The 17,097-nt window shown below is 42.4% G+C and overlaps 1 protein-coding gene across 1 annotated transcript in view; it reads right to left on the reverse strand.

Annotated features, from left to right (window-relative positions):
• Positions 1–13,411: 13,411 nt before the first annotated feature.
• CTH (cystathionine gamma-lyase) overlaps positions 13,412–17,097 on the reverse strand; it is a 31,392-nt gene continuing 27,706 nt past the window's right edge. The window contains exons 11-12 of the mRNA XM_014065505.2: positions 15,605–15,743; positions 13,412–14,423 (exon numbers count right to left, since the gene is read on the reverse strand). Of these exons, the coding sequence (XP_013920980.2) occupies positions 14,397–14,423; positions 15,605–15,743 (166 nt within the window). The 3' untranslated portion in view covers positions 13,412–14,396. The remainder of the gene's footprint in view (positions 14,424–15,604; positions 15,744–17,097) is intronic.

A 17,097-nucleotide genomic window follows, 5' to 3' on the forward strand; every position in this document is an offset into this window, starting at 1 on the left:
TAAATTAGTAATGTAAAGGTAAAGGTTCCCCTCACACATATGTGCTAGTTGTTCCTGACTCTAGAGGGTGGTGCTCAGGGGTGGGTTCCTGCCGGTTCTAACCGGTTTGCTAGAAGTGGTTCCACAAATCTAGCATGCCATTTAGAACTGGTTCCACCAGTAGAATGCCCCCTCGCTCACTCATCCCCGGGCCCTGCCCATCCAGTCACCGCTTGTCTGCTCGCTCCCCAAGCCCATCCTCATCACGCCACTAAGAGCCCTATAGAGAGCCCTTGGCTCTCTATTGCTGCCTGCCGAGGGGGTATGTCAGCTCTTTGCTGGTGCAGTGGCTTTGGGGGCTAATGGGACTTGGGTTTCCAGCCTGACAGCCCCCACCACTTCTGGACATCTGTTGCAGTCGCGAGGAGCCAAGGAGAGCGTGGAGAAGAGCGTGAAGGTTCTTGGCACTTCAGGAAGCCGTGAAAGCGGCTGGGAGAGGCAGGCCGCTTGGTTTAGCCTCCCTGGACATTGCAGCAGCATGCTCCCCAAGCATGCCAATCTTGGCGTTTTTCGCATCAGGGTATGCTGCAAGAGGGAGGGAGTGAAGACCTTTTTGGGATTGCTGGTGATGGAGGTGTAGGCCCGTTGCCCCGTGTTCAGCAAAGCAAGTCCGGGGAAGTCCTTTGCACTGGCCAGAAAAGGTCTTCACTCCCTCTTGCAGCACACCCCGATGCGAAAAACACTGAGATCGGCACACTTGGGGCTGCTGCTGCAACGTCCAGGGAGGCTAAACCAAGCCGTGCGCCTCTCCCAGTCACTTTTGTGGCTTCCCAAAGCACCGAGAACCTTTGTGCTCTTCTCTGCGCTCTCCTTGGCTCCTCCTGACTGGAATGGACATCCAGAAGAGGCTTTGGGGGCTAATGGAGCTTGGGTTTTCAGCCCGACAGCCCCCACCGCTTCTTCTCTGCTGGTCCGGAGAGCATCCGGGAAGACAGGGAACACAAGGGGGATCCCTCCCCTCACAGATGGGGTCTGAAACAGTGGAGCCTCCTCCTCCTTTTTAACCAAGCAGCTATCAGAGAGAAGAGGGCAGCGCATTTTTTAACCAGAAAGCCTGGTTAAAGATTGCCTGGTTAAAAAAATCACCTGGCTAAAAAGAAGATAACCGCCTGGTTAAAAAGGAGGAGGCTCCACTGGTCCAGAGCCCATTCGTGGGTTGGAAGGGAGGGAGGGAGGGAGAGACAGACAGACAGACAGACAGACAGACAGACAGACACACAGAGACACACAGAGAGAAAGAGAGACACAGAGTGAGTGATTAAGTGAGTGACTGAGAGACAGACAGACAGACACACACACACACACAGAGTGACAGATGGGGAAAGGAGGAGAGAGAGACAGAGAGATACAGACAGACAGACAAAAAGAGAGAATGACAGAGAGAGAGAGAGAGAGAGAGAGAGAGAAAGAGAGAGAAAGAGAAAGGAAGAAAGAAAAAAGTAAAAAGTAAAAAGTAAAGAAAGTGGGAGAGAGAGAGATGGAGGGAAGGAAGGAAAGAAGGAAGGAAGGAAGGAAGGAAGAAGTTGGCCATGCCCACCCTGGTCACATGACCTCTGAGCTACTCCCACAAAACAGGCCACACCTACAGAATAGGTTCTAAAAAATTTTGAAACCCACCACTGGTAGTGCTCATCCCTGTTTCAAAGCTGACGAGCCAGTGCTGTCTGAAGACAACTCAGTGGTCATGTGGCTGGCATGACAAAACGCCGAAGGCGCACAGAACATTGCTACCTTCTCACCAAAGTGGTCCCTATTTTTCTACTTGCGTTTTTACATGCTTTTGAACTGCTATGTTGACAGAAGCTGGGACAAGTAATGGGAGCTCACTCCGTTATGCAGTGCTAGGAATTTGAACCACCAAACTACTGACATTTCTGATTGACAAGCTCAGCATCTTAGCCACTGAGCCACCACATCCCTGAATAAATTAGTACAATGAACAAACTCAATGATGATCATTATATTATCTTTTCATTTCCAGACTTTTCAACCCCCACAAAACACTTTAAATTTTAGTGTAATATATCAGTAGACTTGAATACAGAAAGCTGAGACTTACTCTCTGCTCAGGTGTGTAGCCATAATGCATTTCTTAATTTTCTTTCTTCTTTTCTTTTGGGGAAAAAACCCACAAATGTATATAAACTGCTTGCATTAGGAAGTTATAATACAGTTACACAATTGGTGCAGGTGAGAATATAGTAGTGCTTTTATAGTGCTGTATATTGTTCTGTCAACGTGCATGGTATTTTGGAAGGCCTTCATTCAAGTCTAGCTAGGCAGTAGCTACAAGCCTTGGCTACCTTCACATGGATTAGCAGGTAAGTAGAACCTCACCACGTATTGCTTCTTTCATTATGACTGAGAAGTTATGTTTCATAGAACAATAATCCATGCACTGAAATAAGCAGTGGGCTGAACAATCCTTCCATTACACAAAGGCTCCTGTAATCAAGACCACCGCAGTAGAATTCTTTAAGATAATAGGGGACTAGCATTAAGAGTTTCCCTGGAATTTCTATAAATTTGGTAACTTCCAGCTGTCAGAATTATGCTCACTAGTAATATCTTTATATCAGCAGTGCATGGAAAGTGCTATGAACATGTCTTGGATTGGAATATTGAAGTGGTGCACCAATATTTTAATATAATGCAACCTAGAGCAATTTTCGTATGCCCAGATTAAGAATGGACTGTAAGAAAGAGGTCACTGCACATTCTGTAACAGAACATTTTGCAGCCCACTAGATATAAATAGGATCATGTCTAGACTAGACCTCACCATCTGGATGCCCTTCAGTGTGTAAAAACTGAAACTCCTGGAAGTCCTAGCTAGTATGACGTTTGGTCCCCAAGAGAAAAAAATATTCTTGCAATCTTCTATAGTATCTATGATTATGTCATAACGTATAACATTTTTTATTTTGTTCTCTATGTGGCAGAAGCAAACAATTTAAGAAGCAAGGCATGAGGAGTTCAAATAATTAAAAATGTGTAAACAGATCATAGTGAGCAACATTTGATCCAGCTAATAGCTTGGGGGCAGGGGGGGTGAAACAGTGATGAAAAATAACACATGGGAAGTTTAAAACCCACTTGTGGAAGGTGTTGAAAAGATCTCACAGCACACTTTTATCTCTTGAGTGACCTGCTGCTGTTGACAATAAACTTTAGGGATTATAGTTAGATTTACTTTTATTTTTAGCTGAAATGTTGTTGATATAAGACAGAGCGATTTAGAAAGGATAAAAAATGATGTCTAAGTAGTTCAAAACTTATGCCAAAATTTCTATTGCTAAGCAAGGCAGTTTTGCCTAAAGTGACCAGATTTTAAGATGGGTAAAGCGGGACACCATTGACGGGGGGGGGGCTCAGAGCACCTGAGCTGTAAAAAAAAAAGAGGGCTGTAAAACCATGAAGCGTTACCCCTGCCACCGCCATTTCCTCCACTGTGCTTTAGAGGAGCATGGGGCCTTTTTTTTCCTGCTCCCGCCCCCTCCGGTGCCTTCCTACTGGCTCCTGCAGCCTCGTGGCTCCTCAAAAGCATGGTGGCGGAGGAAGAGGAGGCGGCAGGGGTAACGCTTCATGGTGCTTTTATTTACAGCCCTCTCTGAACAGTTTACAGGATGGAAAAAACCCTTTCAAAAGCCACCCCCATCACCAGCCTCTCCCAACCAGATCCCCACCTGCCTCCCCTCGGCTCATCCAGACCAGGTTGCTGACGGCGGCTTCCACGGCATGGCTGCAGAGAAAGCAGCGCCTGAGAGAAGCGGGCAAAAAAAAACCTTCCAATGGCTGAGCCGCTTGTCCCGGGACTGAGCCTCCTCCTCGCCACGCTGCTGCCGCCGGAAAGCCCCCCTGCCCAAGGCCACCGGACAGCTGTCGCAAAAACATTGTGCGTCAGTGCGTGCACGCACAGGAGGGGAAGGAGCCTCGCCCCTCGTCGGGCACTGTGAGCGAGCCGAGTGGAGGGAGGGAAACCACTGCCCTCTAAAGGCCACATCGGGAACGACACTTCAAAGAACTAAAAACTTTTTTTTAATGGCGTCCTTTTCAAAATTGATGATTCGGCGTCTTTTCTTTCTTTTGGAAAATCGGGAGTTTTTGAACACGCTGCGGGACACGGGACAAATTTTGAAAAATCGTGACTGTCCTGCCAAAAGCAGGACGTCTGGTCACCTTAGTTTTGCCCTACTTTTATCACAGTTGTTAAGAGAATCACTGCAATTATTAAGTGAATCATGCCACTTTTAAGCAAATCTGGCTTCCCCCATTAACTTTGCTTGTTAGAAGCCAGCTGGGAAGATTACAGATGATGACCATATGACCCTATGACAGTGCAGCTGTCATAGGTATATGCCAGTTGCCAAGCAACCAAATTTTGATCATGTGACATGGAGATGTTGCAATGGTTGTAAGGGTGGAAACTGGTCATAAGTCACTTTTTTCAGTGACCATTGCAACTTCAAATGAATGAATGATTGTAAGTCAAGGACTATGTGTAGTCTCTAATAAAATATGCTAAACTATAACAGATATGACTCAATAGCATCTGATGTCATGAGTAAAAACATAATACTATTAGTGAACATTTACCGTATTTTTCGGAGTATAAGATGCACCAAGGTTTTGAAGAGGCAAATTTTTTTAAAAAGTAGATAGGTAGATAAAAGGATAGAGAGGGGGAGAGAGAGAAATATAGTAGGTAGGTAGAGAGAGAGTGAAACATAGGTAGGTAGATAGAGGATAGAGCAGGGGTAGTCAACCTTTTTATACCTACCGCCCACTTTTGTATCTTTGTTAGTAGTAAAATTTTCTAACCGCCCACCGGTTCCACAATAATAGTGATTTATAAAATAGGGAAGTAACTTTACTTTATAAAATTTATAAAGCAGAGTTACAGCAAACCTCTACTGCCCACCATGAAAGCTGGAACAGCCACCAGTGGGTGGTAGGGACCAGGTTGACTACCACTAGGATAGAGAGAGAGAGAAATACAGTAGGTAGGTAGGAAGAGAGAATAGGTAGGTAGGTAGGTAGGTAGGGGGAGAGAGCAGTGACGTGCAGTGAAGACAAGGAGGAGTGAGGCAGCAGCGGTGGCTCCTCAGGGACGGTGACAGAAGGGGCTCCGGACGCCTGCGCCATCTCATGCCCATCTTCCGGGACTCGCCAGCCCGGCGCACGGCACTTTAAAGTGCATGCCGCCGCCCCGGCCATACAGCAGGATCTGCTATATGGCTGGAAGGCATGCCAGCACTTTAAAGTGCATGCTGCCGCTCCGGCCATACAGTGGGCTGTATGGCCGGGTCTGGGGTGGCGGCATGCACTTTAAAATGCAAGTGGGCTGTATGGCCAGGCCCGAGACAGCAGCATGCACTTTAAAGTGCCATCACACCTCCCGGCCATAAAGCAGGACATTTCGCTCTATGGTGGGGCGAGGCGGCATGCACTTTAAAGTGCCGGCGTGCCTTCCACCCATTCAGCCCACCAGCACTTTAAAGTGCATGCCACCTCGCCCCGCCATAGAGCGAAACATGTCCTGATTTTTGGCCGGGAGGTGTGCTAGCACTTTAAAGTGCATGCCGCCGCCCCTGGCCCGGCCATACAGCCCATCAGCACTTTAAATTGCATGCAGCCTCACCCTGCCATAGAGTGAAACATGTCCTGCTTTATGGTCGGGAGGTGTACTGGCACTTTAAAGTGCATGCCGCCGCCCCTGGCCCGGCCATACAGCCCACCGGCACTTTAAATTGCATGCAGCCTCACCCCGCCATAGAGCGAAACATGTCCTACTTTTTGGCCAGGAGGTGTGCTGACACTTTAAAGTGCATGCCGCCGCCCCTGGCCCGGCCATACAGCCCACCGGCACTTTAAATTGCATGTAGCCTCGCCCTGCCATAGAGCGAAACATGTCCTGCTTTATGGTCGGGAGGTGTGCTGGCACTTTAAAGTGCATGTCGCCGCCCCGGGCCCGGCCACACAGCCCACCGGCACTTTAAAGTGCATGCAGCCTCGCCCCGCCATAGAGCGAAACATGTCCTGCTTTATGGTCGGGAGGCGTGCTGGCACTTTAAAGTGCATGCTGCCACACCGGGCCCAGCCATACAACCCACCGGCACTTTAAATTGCATGCCGGTGCATGGCTTTAAAAAATAAAAATTAAAAAAGTGCCAGCCCGCGCGCCAGCAAAGGCAGGTAAAACACACACACACACACACACACAAATTACTTTTAATAAAACAAATTACAATTACTTACAAATAATTTTGAATTCCTCCCCCCTGTCCCTTCCCTCAGACCCACATACATTTTCCAGCTGTGTCAGAGGATTTCAACTCTCCTCTTGTCCACCATGGTGAAAATGTAAAAAGAAAAAGGCAACTTAGGCAAGAGTTGCTGCTGCCAGAGCAGGAGGCAGAGAACCACGTGCCTCCTTTGCATAAGGAATTTTTCGCCTTTTAACCCTTGCTTAACTCTGAGTAAGGGTTAAAAGGCGAAAAATTCCTTATGCAAAGGAGGCACTTAGTTCTCTCGACTACCCCTGTGGTTAGCACTAAGCAGAGTCATCCACTGTGACTCTGGCAGCAACTACCTTAGCCTTTTTCCTTTTAATTTTTCTTTTCTTTTCATCATGACACTGGTGAGGCCTTGCCTTCCCTACCTCCCCTGTCTGCACGTCCCTGGGAGAGAGAGAAGGTAGGTAGGTAGGTAGGTAGGTAGGTAGGTAGGTAGGTAGAGGGATAGAGAGAAAGAGAGAAATGCAGTAGGTAAGTAGGGAGAGAGTAGGTAGGTAGGTAGAGGGATAGAGAGGGAGAAATACAGTAGATAGGTAGGTAAAGTGAGTAGATAGATAGGTAGATGTTTCCAGGTGAATTTATCCATGTGCTGGAGAAGGAAATTGCTGACAATCTGCAGCACCTAAGACTTGTTTCTCCTGGCACAGCACTTGATCAATGTAATTCTCATCAATCACTCTAACTAAAGAGCTTTCCAAAGGGGGGGGGGAGTTTTTGCACTCTGCAAACCTCCCCAAAACAGCCCATTTTTCATGAAAACAGGCCCGTTTTTCCCCCAAATAAAAGGCATTTTTCAATAAATAGCCTTGGGGGGGCTTGCAGAGAGCTTTGGAGGGGAAATGAGCAAAAACAGCCCGTTTTTCACAATAACGAGCCTGTTTTTGTCAAAAAAATTGCATGCATAGCCTTATGGAGGCTTATAGAGTGTTGCTGGGGGCTGGGGGGACAAAAACAGCCCTTTTTTGCTCATTTCTGGCCTCCCCAGCCCCCAGGAGCTCTCTGAAAGCCTCCATAAGGGTATGCACAGCCATTTTTGTGAAGGGGCCAGGGCTTCGGGAGGCAAAAATATGCTGTATTTGATGTATAAGACACACTGAGATTTTCAATCTCTTTTTTGAGGAAAAAAGCTGCGTCTTATACTCCAAAAAATATGGTAATATAGAAATGTTGTATGTATGAATGTATGTACCTAATACATGTTCCAAATTTCAAGAGTACTTGGTGTTGTTATGAAAATACTGTAGCAGCAATTCAAGTGCTACCCATTGTCACACAAATTTAAAAATAATATGCTAGGAAATCAGGAATTTATTTAATTAGTATTCAGTAATTTATTTGATAACACAATTCTATGCTATTCAGCTATGCAATACCCCTCCAAAGATGATATTAACTGAACAATAAATAAATTATGATATATGAGCCAAGGGGAAAGCTTTTCTATGCTTCGCTAAGCAATTCAATTGCGATTATAATTTCATTGTTCAAAATAAGGTGTTATGACAAATTACGATTAGCTTGAGTAGCAATGACTCATCTCACCCCATGCGAAATGATTCTGAATATTTTCGGAAGTCAATTCACATTAATGATATGGTCTTTCTTCACATTGAGAAGACATTAGAAAAAAACAAGTCTACAGAGAAGTGGGTGGGAGATTTTATACCATCAAAATGAAAGGACAAATTGACATGAATCAATCTAACCTTTGCCCTTTGCTTCTGTTAAAGAAGTTGCTTGTACTCTTTTGCTACTACGGTTAGGAATCATTCGTTAGGAATTCATTCTGTAAAAGAATTGTATCCTTTTCGATCTGGTTTCTAGCTTCTGTAATTTGCTTCAGAGCTAGGCACACCCTTAGAGACTGTTCCCAGGAACATCCTGCTCCATAGATAAGGGGGGGCTGCCTAGGAGCACAAACACACAAGGACAAGGGATACTCTGTTAAGATAACAAAGCATGGACACAACATGGACAAAGAACACTCCATGGATAAAGAAGAGGGTGGCATGGTTGTCTCTGATTGGCTAAACAACTGTATAAGATCTTAAACAAACTTTACCTGGGTATGACTATTCCTTACATGGATTTTGTCTGTATGTTTTGGATATAGTCACCCAGCCTTTTTATTATGGCCATAAGTAAAAAGATGTTTCTTTTTGCATGCCTCATCTCGAGTCCCATTCTCTTTGACATCTCAGTGGCTCGGAGAAACGTCTGGGACCTTACAAAAGAATAAGCCAGTCCCACATTCAGAGTCATATGTACACATTAATAAGCAGATGCTCCTTTTATTCTTTTCCACAGACCTTTCTGACAATGTAGCCTCTTTGTACTGGTAAATAGAAATTAAAAGACTGACACCATCAGATGCTTCCTTAGTCTAACTGCAGTTGCTTGGGGATGTTTCTCAATGAATACTTGTCACATTAGTGAGCGAAGGCTCAATCCTCTCTGTCTCTGTCTCTCTCTTGAAAGATTGACACCCAGTGTATCAATTTCCTGCTCCTTATGAACCCAGGAGAAAAGGCAAGCAGGGTCAAGGTCATGAGGATCTTTGTGGAGATGTTGTTCCCTAAAGGCAGGTTAATGCAACAAACTGACTCAATAGGACAGCCGATCAATAAAAACTAAAGGAAGTGATGGTATTTTCATGTGAAGATGTTGCAATGCTGAATAACATTGAACTGTCATTTGTCCTAGAAGAACAGAGATAAAAAAGAAAGGAGAATGAGATTCTGCAACTAGAAAATCCATAGGACAGCTTTAACTATACATTTACTTATTCATATAGAACAGGGGTGTCAAACTCGTAGCCCGTGGACTGGATGCGTCATGAGCTGGCCACGCCCACCACCATTTTAGCAAATGTAAACTTTTTTAATTTTTTATTTATATAACACTAACTAGAAATAAGCAACATAAGCAAAATTTTATTTATAACTATGGCAATGGAAATATACTAATTTTCAACAGTTTTCAATGCATTTTATAATAAACATGTTATAAGGGGGGAAATCAGCAGTGAAATCCTCTGAGGCCTACTACCTGTTCAGTGAGTCTGATACTGAGCAGGCGATTTGCACACCTAAGGTGCATAGGCGTAGCACTAAAAAAGGAACATTTTGAAGCCTTCAGAGTCTGCAAAGGTAAGTAGAACAGCTGGGGGGGGGAATCCGCTATGCCACGCAATTTATATTAGAGAGAAAGCAAGAACATCGACAATTCTAGCTAATATAAATCGCACGTCACAGCTGATCATCGCCCAGCTGATCGTCGGAAATACCAGTTCGCCTGAACTGGTAGCATTTTTTACTACCAATTTGGGCGAACCGGTCTGAACTAGTAGCATTTCACCTCTGGTCCACTGGTCGTTTGGATATGGAGAAACCCTTTGTTCATTGTTCTTGGGGTCCCATTGCTAAAAGGAGAAAATGGCAAACTCTCGTTAATTTAATTCCAGCTCAATGTCTGTTGCAGTGGTGGGCTTCAAAAATTGTTCGAACCTACTCTGTGGGTGTGGCCTTTGTGGGAGTGGCTTGCCACCCATGTGACCGGATGGGAGTGGCTTCCCGCCCATGTGACTGGATATGAAGATGCCGACGACACTTGTCAGAACCACCTTAAATTACCTCACACACAGCACTGGCATGCATAAGAATGTGATGTAAACTTGTTTTTTAAAAGGCATCTTTGGTTTGCATTAAAACAACTTCAACACACGCAATGTTCTGATTGTACCACAAACGCAGTAGTCATCCTTACCTTTCCTAGAGGCACTGAGCTTTATAAATATGAGCATGATAGTGTAGAATAATTATATCCAAGGACCAGTGGTGGGTTTCAAAAAAATTTGGAACCTCTTCTGTAGGTGTGGTCTGCTTTCCGGGTCCACTGGTGGAACCTCTTCTAACCGGTTCGGTAGATTTGACAAACCGGTTCTACCGAATAGGTGCGAACTGGTAGGAACTCACCTCTGGTCTGTTGCAAAAGAATGCTGTCAGTTAACAGATTCAGTCCACCAGAGAACTGCTTTAAAAAATGTTCAGCATTTCAGGGGGGAGTGTTTGACCATGGGAAGGGCCTTTCTGAAGAGGGGCAGCTTAGGATGAAATGGATGTGGGGAGATATCATAGCATATGCTAGCCATGCAGAGGCGATACATTGCCTTAAAAAATGAAATGCAGCAGGCTGATCAATCTGTACAGCTTCTATCACTAGAAGTAGGAAAATTCTCCTATTGTCATACAGACGGGCAGTGAGTCTTAAGACACTACATGTGTCTTAAGTCAGGAAATGGCTACTAGTTTGCTAGACCAAAATAACTTTTTGCTCTAGCTCTTTACTAAGAAATGAGAGCAGAGGTGGTGTAGTGGTTAGAATGCAATACTGCAGGCTACTTCAGCTGATTGCTAGCTGCAGTTCGGCAGTTCAAATTTCACCGGCTCAAAGTTGACTCAGCCTTCCATTCTTCTGTGGTGGATAAAATTGGGACCCAAATTGTTGGGCGCAATATGCTGACTCTGTAAACCGTTTAGAGAGGACCGTAAAAACACAAAGAAGCGGTATATAAGTCTAAGTGCTATTTTTCTCACTGTAAGACTGCCAACTTGGGTATCTGAGGCTTTTTTAAAGATTAAGTCTGTTTCCCCTTTCCTTCATTCCCAAAGCTACTACAACCTGATGAAAATGGAGATTAAGAGGAATTTTTGTTCAGATAAGGATAATAATCTGGGGCTTTTTTCATATTATGTAGGTCCACCGTGAAGAGCCTGCAAACGATAACAAAGACAAGCAAAGACCTGAATGAAAACTCAGCAGGCACAGACTATGTTAATATTGAGCTGAAGGGATGATACCTGCATGCTTTCTTTTTTTAACCATCCCCAGTTTCATACAAAGCATGCAATCACAACGTCCCGTTTCTGTCCTCCTGAAATGTGCTAGAGTGTGTCTAGGAAAGATACATAAACAGTCGTTCTCTGATCTTAAACCAGAACATCTTAGGCAACACATTCGTTCATGTCTTCTTACCTGTTTTATAAGCATTTATAGTTTTGATGTTTATCACAACCCTCCCAATTCTGCCTGGAAGCAAAATGGCAATCTGGACAGCTGTTGCAGATCTTGGAAAAGGCATGATTCAAAGAAGCAGGCATTCATTGGTATTTTTGTCTGTTACAATAATGCACCTTGATTGTAACTTGGAATTTTAATAATCTATACAAATGTTCCTAAAGAAAAGTCAAGATATAAATTCAAACAAAGAAACAGACATCAGGAACAGGTGACTTGGAGCATCAGTCTCATCTGTCTATATTAAAAGTCATTGTGATTCTCTTTTCTGAGAGGAGAAAAAAGAGGCTTAGGAAATCCCAGGTGGTTCTAAGTTGTCTGAAGAAGACAAGTTAATTGAACCAAAAAAAATCTTCATTCAGAAGTCCATCTGAATAAACAATATTCAAATAAAACAAGCAACTTGTGGTCAAGCTTCATCCTAAAACAGGCAAGTTCTGAATAAGTACACTCATGACGATTGTGGGATAATAACACTTAGGAAAAAACATTGTGGGTCAATCCCAAAGGTGCTTTTTTCAAGAGGCAACGGGACCTTCTGGTTTTTCTTGGAAGACTTTTGCTTCTTACCCGAGAAGCTTCTTTAGCTCTGACTAGATGGTGGGGAATGGTTTATATTTCTTGCAGACAGCTGGTCATTTGCATTCTTTTAACAAGTTGTTAAGGTCACCTGGGGATTTCTCTGTGTCATCAGGGTCATCACCGTCACCTGGGTTGTGCAAATGGGTGTGGAGCCTTCTTGGAACTGTTGAAAGGACTGTGTTGTATTCCTCCCCCTCTGTTGAGAGAGGGCTGTTCAATTTTGACACAAATGGCCTCTTTAACCCCTCTTTCAAATGACCAGCTGTCTGCAACGAGTATAAATCCTTCCATTCCCCACCATCCAGTCAGAGCTGAAGAAGTTTCTTGGATGAGAAGCAAAATATCTTCAAAGAAAAACCAGAAAGTCCAGTTGCCTCTTGAAAAAAAGCACTTTTGGGACAACCATAACCTGGATGACTAAGAATCTCCATAGACATTGTGGGTCAATGTTTTTGGACTCCAAAATATTGACCCACAACCACAACAAATATTATTTATGTTTTTTTCTAATATCATCCAGCTTTCTGTTTCCTTTCAGGAAATGTCAGAATAGATTAAGACATTTGGTCATTAGTTACAGACAGGAGAAACCATCTTGGTTTAAATAATGACATTCTAAATAGCAATAGCAATAGCAGTTAGACTTATATACTGCTTCATAGGGCTTTCAGTCCTCTCTAAGCGGTTTACAGAGTCAGCATATCGTCCCCACAGTCTGGGTCCACATTTCACCCACCTCGGAAGGATGGAAGGCTGAGTCAACCTTGAGCCGGTGAGATTAGAACTGCTGAACTGCAGATAACAATCAGCTGAAGTGGCCTGCAGTACTGCACCCTAGCCACTGCGCCACCTCAGCTCTTCTAGTTGCATTATATTTCTTTGGCTCCAACTTGAACCTAGAATCAATTTTTACCATATTGTGACATGCTAAAATTTCCTCCTTGTTATGCACATACATATATGTTCACAAAATAGGAATAATCAAGGGATTCATTCTGGATAACATAAAGATTTTCTTCCAGAATTCCATCGTAATTGAAATGATTCTCAAGTTTGTTAGAGATATAGCAGCAAATATTGGCCATGATCATTCCAAGAACAACTTATGTATACCTTTTTTGTCATGTAAAATTACTCCAATGAGTTGGTACATCTTCCTTATATGGGTTCCATGATGAGTTGGGAGCTGGTAGCATTTTTCCTTAGTTGAGTTATGTGCAGGATTTTCAATATCACTGATCTCCTAATCACAGTATTTGTAAATTGTTTCTTTAATTGAATTACATTTTAAAATGTCTCTACATCTGTGTGTGAATGTGCATGAATGAATAACCAGAATCATGCAGAGATTGCTGACAAGAGAGAGTGCAATTCAAATAAACACAAGGAAATTAAAAATTATCCTGGATATGTCCCAATTGTTGGTTTAATTCCATATTTTAATATCTAATTTCCCAATACCTTATCACAGGTTTTCTTGAAATACAGTATAAGGAAACTAACACAACAAGGCCAAGCATATAGAAAAATATTCTGCAACTACAATCTTTAGATTCCACACCTTCTTTTTTCTAAACAACTCTTCAAGTAAATTGGACCTAAAATCAATATATTAGTAGTATTGCTTATGGAAACAGTACTTAATCTCAAATAATTAACTTACCAAGAATTTCAGACCTTCAAGACGAGAAATATAATCAAACATACAATTAAATATGGTAAATCAAAAGAGACATCAAATCAAATCCAATACATTAAAAAAGTAACACATGGTATTGTGTAATTAACTTTGCTTCATTTTTCAGTATTGCACAGTAAAGACAAATAATAGATCTGGTCATTAAGATTTTATCAGACTCACATTTTCAGAACTTAAGTTTGCTTCCATTTATTTCTTCACTAGTCTATAACCATAACGAGTAAATAGGGAACAGGGAATCTGATGCACTATTAGCACTAGTTTGAAAGATGTTGCATAATATTTATGCACTTTCTAATCTTTACAGGTTTTCATGTGCATTATTAAGCTGTAGCCGATTTGCAGCTTAACTCAGTCCCAAGTTACATCAGCATACGCTGAATAAATACAGATGTTATCAAGCAATTGCAAGCACATAATCCTGAATGTGAATCATGGTAATCTGAAAGCTACTACCATAGTAAAAGTGGATATTTTGATTCTTAAAATTAAAAGAAGCAAATGATTAAGAAACAGTCCATTTGAAAGTCTTTGCAGATTCAGTGATTCAGATTCATCTATCAACAAGTACGCATAATGTTTTCTCCATTTTCCATAAATCAAATCCAGTGGAAATTCATGAAGGGCTGAGCAGCCAGTTAATCTTCCTTCCTTCGTTACTTTGCAAATAAATCAATTGCAACTTTAAGTTTAATTTTAGAATACTAGTTACGGATTCTATAATCAGGAATCTGTAGAAAGAGAAAATGAGTGAAATTGCATCAGTTCAGTGTTTTTCAATTGTCAAAAGGGACATTTGGAACACAGAAAGGACTGCAGAACATTTAGGCTTTCAGAGGCAAATTGCTTTGCTTCACCACATTAAAAGAACTACAATCTAATAGAATAATGAAGCCGAACAATCTTTGCAAGCAATTGTCATAAACATCAAAGTAATTCTGACTGGTTTGCAAGTTGTTGTTCTTAATATTTGTTCTGCTTGGTCACAGGATCCACATGTTTTAAGTGTGTATGTGCAGTGCACACAGCAAAGCTATCTATGCATTATGTAATAACGGGAAGAGGGGTTGTTTGTTTTTCAGCTTGCTTGCCGAAGACCCTGACATAGATTAGGGTTGAGAGGGCATTACTGGCCAAAGATCATCTAGCTAGTTCCATGAGAACTGTAAACTGAGTTTTCCCATTTGTATTCAACACCTTAATCACTACATGTACTAGGCTAGGAGTTTGTAATCTTAAACACTCAAAGAGCCACAAAGGTCCTAACCGGAAGCCCCCTGTTCAATTCTGGAGCCGACTGGAAGGCTGGTTCCTTCCACCACAGAGTCTCCTCTTAGCGCAACATCCTTTTTCCTCTGCTGACTGGAAGTCCAGTTCCCTCACTAGAGTGTCTCCTCCTAGCATGGCATTCTTTTTCCTGTACCTGTCTTAATCGAAACCCCAATCAATTGTTGAGCCGACCAGCATCAGGAAGCGGTAGCAGAGGAATGAAAGAGCCACATGCAGCTCCAGAGCCGTGGGTTGCCGACCCCTGCACTAGGCGGACTATCATTGCTTTTCAAGCAAAAATAACATTTTTTTTCTTTAATGTTTATTCCAATATTAGGTTTTCAGCATGATACCCCTAGAAACACCATACTATTATTTGGGCCATTTGATTTTTTAAGTAATAGAAATGTTCTTCCCACACTAAAGTCATTAGGAAGAAAGTGAAATTAAGGGTTTATATGCAAATCAAAGCAGCTGTACATCCTGATGAAATAAATGTGCTATTTTTTTTCCAAGTTACTTGGCCAAAGGAATATTAGAATTATTTTTAAAAATACAATTTTTCCTGAAAATATTGAGAATTATAAGGGGTTAATAAAAGACTTTGTGCCTTATATGGAGAATACTGTATGAAATGACTTACTGCTGCTTTCAGAGCTTGGTCCAAATCTTCTAGTAAATCTTCCGAGTCTTCCAATCCAATAGATATGCGAATTAAAGTATCTGATATTCCAAGGACCTCTCGGTCTTCTTTTGGAACGGAGGCATGAGTCATGATTGCTCTGGAAAAGAATAAATAGTCTGTGAGTGCAGAATTATAAATAAAAGGAACATACCAGCTATCACCAGAAAATACAGTAAATGTAATAAAAAGTTAGATACAGGCTTCTATTATCAACCCATTTGCAAAAGTCACTTTTGGCTAGATGGGCAGCATAGCTAGCTAGCTAGACAGAAGACAGGCAGACTATATTTTTTCTGAATTCCCAGAAGGAAGCCAATTGGGAAAGGAAAATGCCAAATAACATTGTCTGAAATAAATATTTTAGGCCAGGGGTTGGCAACCTTAAACACTCAGAGCCACAAAGGTCCTAAACGGAAGCCCCCCATTGAATTCTGGAGCTGACCAGAAGTCTGGTTTCCCCACCATAGAGTCTCATCCTAGTGCAGCGTCCTTTTTCCACTACCTGTCCTAACTGAAAGCCCTATCAATTGTGGAGATGACTGGAAAACCTGCCCCTTGCCACAGAATCTCCTCCTGACATGCCCTGCTTCCCCCTCCCTTTAACCAGAAGCTCCTCTCGAAATTGTGGTGCCCACTGGGAGCCGCAGCAGAGGGATGAAAGAGCCACATGTGGCTCCAGAGCCACGCATTGCTGACCCTTGCTTTAGACAATTGAAGACAGGAGAGCTATTCTTCTAATAATAAACCATTTTTACACAACTTCTTATCAGGAGATTCTTAAAACTAGCAAGCTGCATTTGAAATTAAAGTTTGTGTGAATAGACTAAATTTGAGGATTTAAATAGGTTTTTAATCTTGAGGATACTAATAGAAATAATAATCTATGGAATGAGGAAGAAGAAATCCCACTTTAAAAGTTTCTCTGCAAGAGATTTTGGAAGTGGTTTGCCATTGTCTCCTTCTTAGGGCTGAGTAAGAGTGACTGGACTAGAATCATATAGCTGACTGTGAGCCTAAGGCAGGACTAGAACTTGGTTTCTAGCCTGGTACCAAACCAAACTGGCTCTCATTATTTTAGAATGCAGAGCTTATTAAAATTGTATAAAACTATTTATGAAAATATATATGATAAGTATTATAGACTGGCAAATTTCCTCCATAATAGTCTTCCTGGACCTATCTGCCTCCTCCACTGACATTGCGTGCTATGTTCATGCGATCACAATTTGTGAACTTCCCAGCAGATTTCAAACACGCAATAGCAATTGGGGAAGCCAAATTCATTTAACATCATGCCTTGCTTAACAACTGTGATGATTTGCTTAACAACCATGGTAAAAGTGAACATAAAATTAGGTCTGGTCACTTTATGGCATTACTAATTTAAATAGAACTTGAGTCTTGATAAGGCAAGGACCATCTGTAATGAATATTATGACTAATGAAAGTTA

The sequence above is a fragment of the Thamnophis sirtalis genome, unplaced genomic scaffold (assembly GCF_051295495.1).
Source record: "Thamnophis sirtalis isolate CommonGarterSnake01/CBP01778 unplaced genomic scaffold, rThaSir2_p1.2 scaffold_7, whole genome shotgun sequence".
Lineage (NCBI taxonomy): Eukaryota > Metazoa > Chordata > Lepidosauria > Squamata > Natricidae > Thamnophis > Thamnophis sirtalis.